The sequence below is a fragment of the Corylus avellana genome, chromosome ca1, assembly GCF_901000735.1.
Source record: "Corylus avellana chromosome ca1, CavTom2PMs-1.0".
Lineage (NCBI taxonomy): Eukaryota > Viridiplantae > Streptophyta > Magnoliopsida > Fagales > Betulaceae > Corylus > Corylus avellana.
In genome coordinates this window covers 50072479-50088560 of record NC_081541.1, presented here as the reverse complement: position 1 = coordinate 50088560, position 16082 = coordinate 50072479, and the positions used below count along the sequence as shown (strand labels likewise).

Here is a 16082-nt window from a genome sequence, read left to right as displayed (position 1 = left end):
TCATTCAACGGCATCAAGTAAAAGGGTTGATCCGTCTCTCCAAAAATTCAAACTCATTACTCTATTTTCACTCGAGACAAACATGTTAATTTATGCATCGGAGTTCTATGGTCAAGGGCCTCAAGGCTGAAGACCCTTTAATACTCTTATTATTTTGCAGGTAACCCATCGTCGATGAGGCTATACCAAAAACTACTCTAAACGATCCCAATTTATAATAAGAAATACCACAAATTCTCTCAAGGATTCACTTATTAACATAACAATAAAAATGTGAAAAAACAAATGAAATTACTAATTTTCAAATAGTAAGGACTTGAGAATGCATGATCACTCTGAGAGGAATAGTAGCAGTCCACATCCATAATACACGATCGACGTGTAGCCTGCAGGTGCTCACTTTTCATAACGTAGGAGAGCCAGAGAATCCATATCCGTTAAAAAACCAAAGCCTCCATCTCCATGCACTAAAACCAAACACTTCACTCTTCTCTCTCTTCTGCGTCCGACATTTATCTCAATCTCGCGCCAATACAAGCATGCCAATTCAAGCTATGCTCGCGTCCCTTTCTCCTCTGGCTCTGGGTGTAGCCTTCAGCAGCTCAACGGCTTCACAACCACAAAGAAGAAAGTTTCTTAAACTCACCTGCAAATCCAACAGCAATGATAACGACCAAGTATGCTTCTCATTTTTTATTGACTTTGCATTTATCTTTGAAGTGATCATCCGTACCGAAGTATTATTATTAACAAAATTCCATCTGGGTGAGTTTTATTTGTCCAAATTAATCAACTTTCAAAGTTTCCAGAGAAGCCCAAAGGCCTGTTATAGGATCCTAGCAATTCACCAGACCCACCTTCAACGTCTGTACATCTTTCAAACTTATTGTCTATCGCACATTCACCGACTGATTCGAGCATTTCTGTACAATATTGTGGCAGGATTATCTGATAGATGCTCCTGTTTCAGTTGGCGATGGCTTTTCCTTCAGCGGAGGTGCTATTCCTCTGTTTTTTTTGTTTTAAATACACTGCTTCATTATTCCTTTCATTTGAAAATCTCATGTATTTGGCCATTTGATAACAGTTAAAATGATTGATTTATTATTTTGCATTAGTTTGAATTTTTGGAATAAGTTATAATTTAGGTTTCGTTTGGGATTGCAGTTTTAATAAGTATGATTTTAAAAATTGTGTTTTTAAAATCGTAAAGGTGTTTAGTAAATCATGTTAAAAAGTTTTTTTTTTTGTTTTTTTTTATCCAATATTTGTTTTACGAAATCGTAATTTTGGTTTAAATTTGCGCTTTTTTCAAATAAGCATGTAAGAACCTAACCTGTTTATAGAAATCACAAAGCCAAACGCTTTACGTTTTACAATATTTGTTAAAAACACGAGAAATCTCAATTCCAAACGCACCCATAATCATTATTATTATTATTATTATTATTGTCAGCGGTGGTGGTGTTTATTTCAATGTTTGTGTTTATTGTGTCTGAATTGAAAAATGTGGATGGGTGTTTTTGACAGGAAAATATTCAGACGGGCCGAGCCCATCAGATGAATGGTTTAAGCAAGGGAAGATAGTGAGTATTCTTGTTCCTTAATTGTGGCCAATTCCCTAATGCTTCTTTGTTTTTTTTTTTTTTTCATTTTGGGGTTTGGATATTCAAATTTCTTTTAGGTATAATCAAAGTCCCAACATTTTTGTACCGTTGCATGCATATTCAGTGTATAAAAAGATCAATATTCTAGTATCTTTTTGGTGACCTTTTATTAAGTTATTGGTTTTGGTTGTATAGTCTGTGTATAATGGATGTTATGTTTTCCCAAATTTACACAATATCCCATTTGAAATTCCATCTCCACCATGTTTAATTTATTGTTGATCACATAATTTTTCCAAGGTGAGAGCTCATCGTGTTGGTGGTTCTGGTGAGAAGGCAAAGGATCCCATTTTTGGACTTAAAATGGGAGCTGGTTCTCAGGCTGCAGTTGATTTTTTCAGGTAAATTTTGAAGTATCTTGAAGAAAATATTGCCTGACATGGAGTCATATTTGATGTGCCAGTATTTTTCAACTGTGATTCTTCAGTGGTTTTAGGTCTCTGCAAAATGAAAAAATTAAGATTGGATTATTTGCAGGGTTTCCGATTGAAACATGCTCTCTATATATGATTTTGTGCAATAGATGGTTTTGCGTTGAAAGTGGAAGTGCTGATAATCCTTCAGTCATATTAATTCATGGTTTCCCTTCACAGGTGAGTCTTTTTTCCGTTAATTTTTTATAAGTAATTCTTTTATCAGTCATGTATTCTAAAGAATTCCATTATCATAGAGGCATTTGACATTTCATATTTTGATATTTATAGGATTATAACAATATTTGTTTGAAATATGCAGTTTATTCATTTACTGTGACTATTTTTTTTTTTTCTTCTCAATACACCACTAGAGTCTTTTACAACTGTTCTCTTTCTTTTTCTTTTGTTTTTTTCCTTTTAAGTTCAATTTTGAACTTAAAACTACTGTGATTAGCATGATAAGGTAATTAATGATTGTATTAGGTCTTGATTCATTACCTCTGAAGCCATTGTACTGAACTTTCATTTTTTTTTCATTTATAAAAATTTGATCTTTGGACAATGTTTTAGCTCTCAGATCCTAGAGCTTCTGTCTTTGCTAAGATGCCCATTTCTTCACAGCCAGATTTATGGATATAGATAGATATGTATTCATATCCTTTGGTTTCTCTAGCTTTCTTTCTTCATAGTTATTCGATACATTTGGTTTTATCCAATTGCATTTCCCTTTTACATGTTGCATCTGATGCATCAATGTATGATTATTGCAATAAAATTAATTGTAATAGAAAATGCCAATTTTACTGGCCAGACTTTTTACCATTGACAGGCTTACTCTTATCGTAAAGTTCTTCCGACACTCTCTAAGAACTATCATGCCATCGCTTTTGACTGGCTAGGTAAGTCCATAAATTTAGTTTATTGTGAATTATAGTTGAAACTGTTAAATCACATTATGTGTTAGCTTTCTGTTCTCTGTGATTTCCTTCAATTGATGATGGTTATGAGGAAATTATGGAAAATGCCTTTACTCACCCAAAAAGGAAAAATAGTAATGATGAGTGATGCCTGTTCTGGTCATAGTCCGGATAATTCGTAGAGGGGCTGTTTACAAGACTTGTGTGAGAAACTCAACAGTTGTTGATCTTTAAGGGTGGCTTGTGAAGAAAGAATATTCTAGTTATCGCTGCTATCTGCACAATATTAGTAGTTCAAAATTCGCTTGAGTTTGGCCCTAAAAAAGAATTATTTTAAGGGAATTTGGTTTTATACAATGCAAATATGTTCAGCACATGCTGTTCTGAAAGTTAATTTTAGTTTTAAAAGTACATCACAATTGGGCACAATTTCGTTATCTTGCTCTTTTTAGAAGAAAAAAGCATTCATTAATATTTCAATTTCTTCTTGAAAATAAATGTTGCTGCAGTTGTCAGATTGCATCTTACCATGAAATAATAGTTCATCATATGCTAATTAGAGAAGTTTCCTGCCCTTTTTTCCTCTCTCCTATAGGTTTTGGATTCTCAGATAAGCCTCAACCAGGATATGGATTTGACTACACTTTGGATGGTAATTGCTTTATTAGCCTAAACGTTGGTGGATAATATATGCTTCTTGTTTACCATCTTCATAGTAAATTTCGTTATGACTGCAGAATATGTGTCTTCCTTGGAGTCTCTTATAAATGAACTTGCCCCCAACAAGGTCTCACTTGTTGTCCAGGTATATCTCTGCCTTTCCTGATTGTTAAAGCATGGATGTACCAATTAATATTACTATTTTTTTTTTTTGTAACATGTGGCTGAAGGGTGCCTTTAATCTTTGGTGAACTTCCCAGGGCTACTTTTCTCCAGTTGTGGCTAAATATGCAATCAATCATCAGGAGAAGCTTAATCACCTAATACTACTCAATCCTCCTGTAAGCATTTCTTGAACCTTACCATTTAGCTTGGACTTTCTTTTCACTGAAAATGCTAGCATTCTGATCATAAACCATGGTGATCTATATATCATATACAGAAATCTACTCAATAGTTTTGCAATATTGCTCTGCCTTCTCTCTGATTTCTTAAAATCATTGATCTCCTTCATTGTTTCTAAAATGAATTAGTTTTCTGTATAGATTTACCCTTCCTTTCCCACTTTGGACTTTTCATGTAAAAGACATGCTCCCATTGATTTTCTCAAAGCTGCAGTTGATGAAAATGATCACCTTTAGGATTGAAGTAGGTCCCTATATGTTATGCAGGCCTTTTTCCATATCTGAAGTCAATCATAGAAATAAGCAGATTCTAGGGGGTGAGTTTTAATTTAAAAGTATCTCAAGCAAAGTTGGTCTTATTTTTGGAACATGGGAGATTCTGTAATATGATCTACTCAAAGGTATCTAGTTAATGTTGTCTGTGACTGTGTGATAATGATGGTATTATGCATATTTGTAATCAACATTGCTCTGTTGGTTATTTATGGGATGATAACAACTAATGAACGTGTTTTTTTTCCTGTGGATTTTAAAGCTAACAGCCAAACATGCCAACCTTCCATCAACCTTGTCCATATTCAGCAACTTTTTGCTAGGTGAAATCTTTTCTCAGGTAGGATAGTTCTAAGATTTCTTTTTTCTTTTTTTTTTTTCCTGGTGGAGAGGTTGTTTGTGGATGCACTGTTACATTATATGTTTCTTGCTTCTATGTTCAACTAGGATCCTCTAAGGGCTAGTGATAAAGCCTTGACAAGTTGTGGTCCTTATAAAATGAAGGAGGATGATGCAATGGTTTATAGAAGACCTTATCTCACATCTGGTTCGTCAGGTTTTGCATTAAATGCAATTAGCAGGGCCATGAGAAAACAGCTAAAGGTGAACTTCTTCGTATTTTCTTTTCCTTTTACTTGAATTCTCTTCGTTGTGGACCATAGTTTTTTATATTTACTATAACAGAATAAGATTGTCAAGAAAACAAGGTAAAAATGGTTCTATTTTCCCATGCTATCTAGAAATTCCAACTGGTTTTTACTCATGGATTAAGCTTTCTTGCTGCCAGAGGAACATGTTGCCATTTGAATATTTTTCTTATTGACAAATTAAATTAAGAAACAGAAGAATGAAAGAAAAAAGAAAAAGGAAACAGATTGAGTAATTATTGAATTCTTTCCTTCCAAAGTAGAATAACACAAGCTTGTTTTTTTTCTTTTCATAGGAAAAGATGTCTGCAGCTTTCTTTATCATTACCTTGAAACTTGCTGTGGAGTGCTGAATAAAACAGTACCTCTTCACGGGTTAGCATCTTTATGTGAATCAAATCTATAAAGAATCAAGGATCGGTGGCTGAGGTGCAAAATGTTAATATGACCATTTAGTCCTATAGAAATATATAATAGAATATATTAAGTGAAAGAAAGAGAGCGGAAGCAGAACGAGAAAGAGGTTGATGAAGACCGTTAGTGCTACATCTTTACTATTGAAGTCTGTAAAACTGTATTACAATGAGTAATATTTATAGAGGGATTAAGGAGAGGTGAACAAGAAAACATAAGGTGTGTGATTTGGATTACCATGTCAAAAATATTACACTTGGATGTAGGAACACATGATTGTGCTACATTTTCTGTCGTGTTGATTTTTTCATACAATATTTTTATGTCTTAGAAAAGTTCCAATGGCAAACTTTCTTGTGAGTGTGTAAGAGAGAGAGAGAGAGAGAGAGATTTATGATACCTTTTTTTTTCTTCTTCTTCTTCTTTTGGGAAAGATAATGAGTAGTTAATGCTTTTCCTTATCTCTGCTTTTGTCTGGTTGCCTTATTGGCAGACCCATGTGGAGGATATGCGGAAGATACTCACGGATGAAAATTGGAAAGTGAAAACTACAGTTTTCTGGGGCCAAAGGGACCGCTGGTTGAGCTATGATGGAGTTGAAGATTTCTGCAACAATTCAGACCATAAGCTTGTACAACTACCACTGGTACAAACTGTTCTCTCTTCTGCGTGTTCTGTGCAGAAGAATCTAGAAGCATTCTTCCCTTTGATTGTTTTATTTTTCCCTTTTTTGTTTGTATATATTTTCAGTTGTTGGGAAAAGTTGAGTTAAATTGTTGTACTTTGCAGGCAGGGCATCATGTACAAGAAGATTGTGGTGAAGAACTTGGGCAACTCATTTCTAAGGTTATCAGTCAAAGGAGCCAAATTTGATGACACATTCTTTGAAATAAGTTAAGGATTCAGTATATGTATTCTTTGTAAGATAAAGACTCCCATTAATGCCATTAAAGATGAGCACCCATGTGTTAATGAATCATTAATAATTGAATTTGAATATGGGGTATCAATTATATATTTTCAATGTTGATTGGATCTTTGTCTATAGTTTCTCTATGTATAAAAATAATGCAATGATAAATAAATTGCCTAAGAAGACAAATAGAATTTAAATAAAAATAGCTAGATATGAGCAATTATGAAAAGGAGGTATTGGAGTCAACAAACAATTCAAAATGTCCTATACTTTTAAATATTGACCTTTAGCATTTCTCTTAAGGATATATATTGTTAAATACTTTTTGAGAAATGCTTAGTCCTCATTCTCCTAATCATCTCTTAACCATTTTTTTTTTTTTTAAATGAATTCAAATTAACCATTGAATTTGTAGGCCTACATGTGGGTTCTACATATTCAATGGTAAATTTAAAATATATATATATATGGAGATGACTGATAGATGGTCAGACAATGAAGTCTCGCATTTCTCATACTTTTTTGGTTTACATGAGTAACAATTTTATCAAATTGCTCCCCATTTTTTCAAAAATGACAAAAACAGTCCTACTTTCAAATACTCTCAATTGGTCTTTGATTTTTTTTTTTTTTTTTTTTTAAAGAAATACTCCTTTCAAGTACTCACATTCTTCCCAAATACTCACTTCCAAGTGTATACTGTAACAGTAAAAATTACCATTCAAAAATTCAGTAATAATTTTCACTGCTACGTCAACATCGATCATGGGATAAAAATGCGGTTTCTAATAATTCTCAGCCCGAATTTATGTGAAATTGTGCCAATGCTCGTCCACCCATCTTAATATACATCAAGAAACAGAAAAAAGACAAGTCAAGATATATTCCTTTGGCTTTAAAGTAGAATCCATTAAAAAGTTCACTCCCGGACACAAGTAAACCTACAAAACAAAGGAAATACTGGCCATCATTGCATGCATAATGCATTGAATGCTATAATCTAAAACCGACCAAGAATCCCCCGTGACCCGAATCCTGCCAATTCTCCTTCACGGGTTCCAAATTCGTGGCTCCTGATCATCTCAGCTCTTCTCTATATAACCATAACATGTGCATGATGATCACCATGTGAGTGAACTCGACTGAGCTTTCTTCAGAAAGCATGGAGATGATGGGAATTAGGAAGATGGTGGTGATGGTGATTCTGATGGTTGCTTTGTTTGAAGGGTCGTCGAGGGCTGTCACCTTGTGCAACATGGACGATGATGGCCTCGCGGCTTGCAAGCCGTCGGTGACTCAGCCGACGCCGGCCGAGCCGACGCCAGAGTGTTGCAAGGCTCTTGCTAGTGCTGATCTGACATGCCTCTGTTCGTATAAGAACTCTCTGGTGTTGCCTGCTCTTGGGATTGATCCTAAGCTTGCCATGGAACTGCCAGCCAAGTGCAACCTCACCCCTCCTTCCGATTGCTAAGGTTTCTCTCATGAGTAATTCTAGAAGTTTCTTTTGTGTCATTTCAAGAATGATGTGGCTCTTAAAATTACCATTTGATTAAATCAATAATGATTAATCACAAACTCAATGGTGATTTTCAGAGTCACATCATTCTTAAAGGGACACAAAAGTCATACAAGAGGGACTTGTAGCATTACTTCTCTCTTACACGCTCGTTTATGACGTCTATTTTATATCGATTTTGATGACATGTTTTAAGTAATTTTACAGGTTTAAAAATGTTATGAATGGGTGTGAAAAGTTACAGGTTTAAAACACGTTATTAATGGGTGTGAAAAGTAGTATTACTCAAAAAGAGAACATGTGACGTGTGTTTTAATTAATTGAGGAATGATACAGCCCTAACTTGGGGCCAACTTTTTTCTTATTTTTTAATTTAAAAAAAAATAACAAAATAAAAAATTTTCTAAAGCAATAATTTTTATTTTGGTTCTTCTTTTATTTGGTATTTTTTTTAAAAAAAATATTATATATATATATATATATATATATATATATATATATAGGTTTAATCCAAATTAGGGTTTAATCTTGTTGCATTTTTCCTTCTTTCAGGTTTTTGAAGGTATCTGCGCTGCATTGATGGGGTGGTCATTGGTGACAATTGTAATTCTAGGGCTTCAAATCATTGGCCAAGTCTATTTGATATTTACTAGCTTGAGTTGAATTTGAATGTACTTTGAATAAGTAATTTGGAATATGCCCTGTTTAAATTGTTTCGTAAAATCTTAAAATGTTTTGTGTAATATATAGAATCATCTTTGTTGAAAATAAACATGTTTAATCGAGCATTCTGTTTTAATCTTGGTGAGCCCAATTTGAAGTATCGGTGCTTAAATGGGCCAACATAATGCATTGCATTCACATTCAGCGCAATAAATATTTAGCTGAATAATACATTTTTTCTACTTTAACTATTCATTTTTTCAAAACGTCTACATCCAACTCTTTATTTTGTTAATTGGGCCGTAGACTATTTATTTCAACCGGCTTATTATATATATATATATATATATATAACAAGTTGTAAGTTGAGGAATGTGCCTAAAGTAGATCTTCTTGCCCCCGACAAAGTTTAGCAAGTTGTAACTAGAAATCCAAAATATTTATGACCAAAGGTTTTCCTTGGTACCTGTTCCAACCCTATCCTAATATAACGGTAAATAATTAATTAAAAACATGTGGGCGATGTAGGAATTAAAACATTTGAATCTTATCATTATGGAGAGGAGAGAGTTTTTTTTCAAATTGAATCGAAAGAATTTACTTCAATATAATTTATAAAAGCGACATATATTCCTTGAACATGTGAAAAATACATACTTTTAACAGGTTTGTGGGTTGACACGTTTATACAATTTATTTTTTTAAAAAAAAAATTAATTTTTTTAATAAATTTTAAATTTAACTTAATTTATGGTTAACAATTTAACTCACGACTCATAAACTTATATGAAAACGGCACATAATTTTAAAATTAAGATTTAGATTAAACAAATTCGTGTCATATAACTCGTTTAATAAAACGTTATGCTGGTCATGTAAAACCATTTTGTCGACCTTACCAAAACTACCTTAACTGCCTTTAAAAGTGTTGCCAGACGAGGCTCTCAAATCAATAAATGCAATGCAGGAATCTCGTAGTAACCAACAGTTCTTAGTGGAAGACTAAATAAATGAAATTTTCTTTCTTTTCTCTCTTCCCACGAATCCTTAACAGAAGACCAAATGAGGTCAAACCGTCAAACTTAGCTGTGGAATACAAACAGTACTTAACTTTCTTTGTTTTTTATTTTTCTTAGCAACTTTGTCGGTTTAGAACATGTTTCCTTTATCCTCTCTGTCTGTAGTGGAGAACTGTGCGAATTTAATTTTAATGAAATAAAGGCTAAGCTAGAAAAATCCATCCAGAAAGACCAAACAATGCTACCAAGCTTAAGGAATTCAACCATTAAGGGTGGTGGTTTAATAGTTCAATAAAATTTATTTAGTGGTTAGACATGTATTAGGGCATAGGTTCAAATCTGCACAATAGAAAATTTCCACATATATCTGATTAGTATTAGTCATATTGGTTTTCATTGATGTCTTGGTGGAGCTGGGGCAAGTTATGGCTTAGTCGAACTTGAAGAACCGTTTGCGCCTGGGATTCCCACTGTCTAGGCCTTTCATATGCAACTCCCAACAAGTAAATGCTACTATAATCACATAAAAAAAAATAAAAAAAGCTTAAGGAACTCCGAAGATTTTGAACCCTAGGTAATGAAAAAAAAATATATATATATCGGAGTCATTGTAATTAATGATGACGGCCTCCCTCAGAGGTGATTTTTGCAACCTCCATAAAGGGGCGGGGTGGGATGCGAAGGCCTTGTAACTTCCCTTTCACAGACGGTCACGGAGTTTCACAACTCACCTCTCAATTGATCTTACAACTCCTTACATCAATCAAATTTTACAATAGTTCCAGACCACTAAACAAACAAAGTCCATTAACAAACAAAAAGGGTCATGGAGCTTTAAGGGGTCGAAGTCTCCTAGAGGCCCCACAACCCATCCCTCCTCATAGTTCGTGGAGGTTCGTGAACACCCTACATGAAAGGTGGATCAACGTGGTCAGGGGCCGCCATGAAATGAGACGTAAGGCTGGCTAGGTATTGGGTTGGTTTGATAAACGATTTTGTTTTAATTTTGGTTCGATACTATAATAAAAAGTGATTGATGTGGAAAAAAAAAAAAAAAAAAAGTAAGAATATATATATATTTTTTTTAAGTGAAAAAGTAAGATTATTTGATATGGAAAAATGAAAAAATTTTGTTTTGTAGTGGATTTTTTTATTTGAATAATAATAAAAAATGATTGATGTGATGTAAAAAATAAGAAAATATTGAAAAAATGAAAAAGTGAGATGAATAATATAGAGCCAAAATCATGGCAAAATCGGTTATCAAACGAAGTCACTGTTCCCTTTTTTAATTTTTTAACATTAAAATTTGATAAACATGAAAATTATAAAAGTTTACAAAGGCCATCTATGTCTCTGTATTGTAAAAAAATTTATTTTCCGTCATTTGTTTTCCTAATCTTAGAATAAAAAGATATCAACAACAAACTTAAAACACAAAAATCAGTATTAAGATTAAGAGGTCCCATTGTTTGGTTACAGCATTCACAGCAGCTTCTCTCTTATTTTCTCCAAGGCTCTGTTTACTTCGATGTAAAATAATTTTTATAAAATAATTTCTGCATTTTACGGTATTTATTTCGACGTAAAATAGTGGTCAACGAAAAATATTTTACTTTTGATCGAAAATTCTTATTTAATTTTCGAAAAATGACAGGCAAGTCCTGAGCGGGTCTAGGGCAAGTCCTGAGCGGGTCTCGAGCAAATCCCGAGCAAGTCCCGAGCGGGTCCCGGTCAAGTCCTAGCAAGGACCCGCGCAAGTTCCGGCAGGGACCTTATTCGAATATATATATATATATATATATATATATATTCGTGGGCACAGTAAACTCCGTAAAATGTTTTTGAGAGAAAACATTTTCAGAGAAAATGACTTTGCTGAAAATATTTTCCAACGGAAACCATTTTATGTCGAAGTAAATGGAGCCTAAACTTAAATAACAAAATTATTTTTTGCTCCCCTATTCAAATATACTCCTATAACATGAAAATATTATTCTTTTTACTTCTTTTTTATATTCATTTATTTTGATAGGGAGGTGTGAGAGGGGAGAGAATGTCATTTTATGATTATAATAAACCATATGGATTGCTAATGTTGAACCCAATAGATTTAACTGTAGCAATCATAACGTGTAGGAAAGATATAAAGAAGCTGCTGTAGGTGAGTTTTTATGATTTTTTTGAGATTTTCTTACATGTAGAAAAGGGAAGCAGCTTTAGGGTAGTTGTTAGGAATCATCTTACCAAATACCTACTTGGCTACTTACAATTAAATCCAATATCATATTTGAATTGGAAATGTTGACCATAATAATATTAAGGGTTTAATACCTGATTCCCCTTGGGTTTTAACTTCTTTATTTTTTGTCCCTTAGATTTTACTTTTTTTTACAGGAGGTACCTGAGTTTTGTATAAAGACGGAAATGGTAGCTCCATCTAAATTTCGTCCAAAATTTGACGGAATGCCATGTTAACACCAATAACAGGCAGACATGTGTCCAGATAATTAATAAAAAAAATATATTTTTAAAAATAAAAAACATTAAAAAATAATTTACCTCAAATGGCCAAAGGAGGTAAATAGAGTTTAGACGGGTAAAATTTTTTTAAAAAAAAATTAAGAGTAAAATTTTAAAGACTTAAAAAAAAAAAAAAAAAAAAAAAAGTTTTGAAGACTACATGGCCCGTGGAGGGTTGGCCCCAAGGGCAGGGGCCATGTAATTCCACCCTGGAAACACCTTAAATAAACATACTTTTGACACTTAACAAAAATTGAAAAATGTTTTCTTGCATTTTCATTTTTCACGATCTATTTTGGAATGCTCGATTACTATTAATGTTTTTTTTTTAAAAAAAAAAAATTATAGGTGAAAAGGTGAAAGGTGTGCTGTACACTCAACAATCACGTGGAAGGTGAAAGGTGAGCTGTACACTCAACAACACTGCCCCTTCCCTGCACACACATCACATTTGACTTGTGAGAATCGTCCAAGCCCCGGAAACTCAAAAGAGATGTTTCATGAAAGAAGAAAAAAGAAAAGGAGACGTTATATTGAGAATGGAAATGACAGAAGATTGTCGTGTCAACAGTGTAATGGTTTGGACTTGGGATATGGACTATGCGTGTTAGAAGGAAATTAATGAGCTGGAAAATAGCTAGCGTTGTTAAATTCAGCCAAATGGGGTGGCAATTTTTCCCAAAACAATATATATATATATATTTTAATTTAATTTTTTAAAAAATTATTTGTTTTTTTTAAAAAAAATTTTATATATACAGACATGTGTTAAAATTTTAGGGGGCGCTAACGTGGATTTCCGTCAATATTTGGACAAAAGTTTGACGGAAATATTATCTCCGTCTTTATGTAAACCCGAGATACTCCATGTGATAAAAACTAAATCCTATAAAATAAAAAATAAAATTGTTAAATTACAGAGGAGAGAAATGTATTTAACTTTATTAATAAAAATATAATCTCGAAAAGTTTAAGGAAATTCACTCGTTAATGTTAGAACTGTCATAAAAATATAGAGAGCGGCTTGGGTGCACCTAATGCACAAAAGTCACATTTTATGCCGTCAATAAGAAGTTGACACATCAGCCAATTTAATTGGACTTAGACTTAAAATAAAAATTCAACCACACTAGATTATACTCTAGATAAAATAAAAAAATTAATTAATTTTTTTTTTTAAAAAAAAAAAAAACAAAAAGAATTGAAGGGGTGGCGGCCCATGGGGTGGCCGGCGAGCCACTCCTAGGCCATGGGAGTGGCCTCGCCACCACCCCTAGGACTAGGGCCACGTGGGGGAGGGGTGGCCAGCCAGCCACCCCTTCAATTCTGTTTTTATTATTATTATTATTTTATACAATTAATTTTTTATTTCATATGTGATATAATCTAGTGTAGTTAAGCTTTTTTAAAAAAAAAATTAAGTTTGGCAAGTTTAGCTTAGGTGTTAAATTGGTTGCACAAAAGTGCAACGTTCGTGTATAAGTTATTCTAAAAAATATAAGTTATGTTTGGAAAGATGCTGGCACTATGGATTCCGTTTGAACATTTATACTTCTAGAAGCTAAAGGGTCAATTCTTTTGTGTAGGTTATTATTAGGAAAAATTTCACTTTGGTCTCCTGAATTTTCAACGGATTTTACAAACCCCTCTGCACTTTTCAATCTCTCACTTTGGACCCCTGAACTTTTAATTTATATCACTTTAGACCCCTATGTTAGTTTTCAATGTTAAACTCAAACGGTTTGACTTTTTTTTGCCCATTATACCCTCACTCGAAAACTACACCATTTTGGGCCCGAAAACTACAACACCCACTAGCCCACCCCAGCCCAAAACGATGTCGTTTTGGGCATGAAAATTATAAAATGCAAAATATTTTTTTTTAAAAAAAAAAAAAATCGGAGTAGCTGGAGCCACCCTCTTGGCCAAAAATAGGGTGGTCCGGCCATCCCCAAAAGCCCAAAATCCATTCCATGAATGGTTTTTTTTATTTATTTATTTATTTTTTTATGGGCTTTTGGGGGTGATCCGCCTGGGGGTGTTTTTGGCCACCCCCTACGGCAGGTATGGGGGTGGCCGAAACCACCCTAAAGCCCAAAAGCCATTTTGTGAACTGGTTTTTTTTTTTTTTTTTTTTTTTTAGTGGTTTGGCCACGGGTGGTCTCGATCCCACCCCACCTGCAATGGGTGGCTCTAGTGGTCGGAGCCACCCTCGGCTAAAACCACCCCATTTTGGATGGTGGATGCCCAAAGCCCAATCTCCGATTTCTTTTTGCTTTTATATTTGCCTTTTCTTAAAAAACAAAGTATGTAGACTGAGCACTTCAACTTTCACCTGTTTGGAAATACCCCCCCTAAACTTTAAAATCTCTCAATTTAATCTTCTGAACTTTCAATTGCTCTCAATTTGGATCCCTCCGTTAATTTTAGCCGTTAAAAATACAAAAAATGATCAAAATATCCCTGATTTTTGTTTTTTCTTTTTAAATAGAAAAACGTTTTGGAAGTTGAAATTTTATACAAAAGTCAGGAATATAAACGTCATGTAACGTTTAAAATCTGACGGAGGTGTCCAAATTGAGAGCAATTGAAAGTTTAGGGGACTAAATTGAGAGATTTTAAAGTTTAAGGGGGGTGTATCAAATCGGGTAGAAGTTCAGGGGTCAGGAGTCTTCAGTGAAGTCCCCCCCCCCTTAATAAAAAAAAATAGATGCCCAAAATGATGTCGTTTTGGGCTAGAGTGGGTGCTATAGATTTGGATTGTTTTAGGAATTTCAAGTGGACTGGGTGAGGGTATAATAGGCATAAAAAGTCAAACCGTTTGAGTTTAAGGTTGAAAACAAACATAGGGGTCCAAAATAATAGAAATTGAAAGTTCAGGGGTCCAAAGTGAGAGATTTGAAAGTTCAAGAGGGGTTTATAAACAGCTGAAAGTTCAGGGAGCCAAAGTGAAATTTCTCCTTATTTTTAGGGAAAACTTCACTGAAGACCCCTGAACTTTCATCCGATTTGATAAACCCTCCCTAAACTTCAAAATCTTTTAATTTAGTCTCCTAAACTTTCAATTGCTCTCAATTTGGACCCCTCCGTCAAATTTTAAACGTTACATGACGTTTATACTCTTGACTTTTGTATAAAATTTTAACTTCCAAAATGTTTTTTATTTAAAAATAAAATTAAATTAAATTAAAAAAAAATCAGGGATATTTTAGTCTTTTTTTTATTTTTAACGGCTAAAATTAACGGAGGGGTCCAAATTGAGAGCAATTGAAAGTTAAGGGGACTAAATTGAGAGATTTTAAAGTTTATGGGGGGTATTTCATAACGGGTGAAAGTTCGGGGATCTTCAGTAAAGTTTCTCCTTATTTTTATTTGAAAACAACATTTATAGGCCTATACTTCTAGAAGCTAAAGAGTCAATTCTCTTGTGTAGGTTATTTTTACTTGAAAACACCAATGCATCTCTGTTCAAAGGAAAAATATGGATATGTTTTATGATGTAAATTAGAGCATTCAACCCACACCAGAGAGGAATGAGTATCATATGCAGTGTTTTTGAAAGTAGGAAGACTGCTTGATCATATATATCTAATGAAAATCTTATCAATTTTTTATTGCAGTTCATGCCGCTAGCTTTTGAGAAACACTTCAATGGAGCTAAGATGGTACATCTCATTGATCTTGCTAGAAAGTATTGGCCTATTAGCCTAGAAGCCTAGAAGAAGTTGATGCGCAAGTGTGTTTTACAGAGGGGTGAATGAAAAGAGAGCACGCCGCGTGCAAATTTTTTTTTTTTTTTGCATTAAAATATTAAAAAAAAAAATTTCCTTCACGGCGTGCTATCACAGCCCTTTACAGAGGGTTGGCCATCATTTGTTAGTGGTCAAAATCTAAAACTTGGGGAGTCACTAGTCTTTCAAAAGATTCAATCATCATTTGAATTTTCGGGTGTAAATTGAAAGTTCAAATGTAAATTGAAAGTTTTTGAACTTTAAGGAGTCTTCTCAAAACGCGCAGTAGTTGAGGGGTGTAAAGTGAAGTTTTCCC

General features: G+C 33.8%; 2 protein-coding genes across 2 annotated transcripts; both read left to right on the top strand.

Annotated features, from left to right (window-relative positions):
• Window positions 1-410: 410 nt before the first annotated feature.
• On the top strand, window positions 411-6415 carry LOC132165643 (uncharacterized). The gene is made up of 13 exons (XM_059576292.1): window positions 411-677; window positions 943-997; window positions 1531-1586; window positions 1908-2008; window positions 2191-2260; window positions 2913-2982; window positions 3596-3652; window positions 3738-3805; window positions 3921-4001; window positions 4600-4677; window positions 4785-4940; window positions 5892-6044; window positions 6188-6415. The coding sequence occupies exons 1-13, from the start codon at window positions 540-542 to the stop codon at window positions 6269-6271; spliced, it is 1167 nt and encodes a 388-aa protein (XP_059432275.1). The 5' UTR covers window positions 411-539; the 3' UTR covers window positions 6272-6415.
• Window positions 6416-7432: 1017 nt separating this feature from the next.
• LOC132165236 (putative lipid-transfer protein DIR1) lies at window positions 7433-8623 on the top strand. Its single transcript, XM_059575721.1, has 2 exons — window positions 7433-7786; window positions 8383-8623. The coding sequence occupies exon 1, from the start codon at window positions 7477-7479 to the stop codon at window positions 7783-7785; it is 309 nt and encodes a 102-aa protein (XP_059431704.1). The 5' UTR covers window positions 7433-7476; the 3' UTR covers window position 7786; window positions 8383-8623.
• Window positions 8624-16082: the final 7459 nt, after the last annotated feature.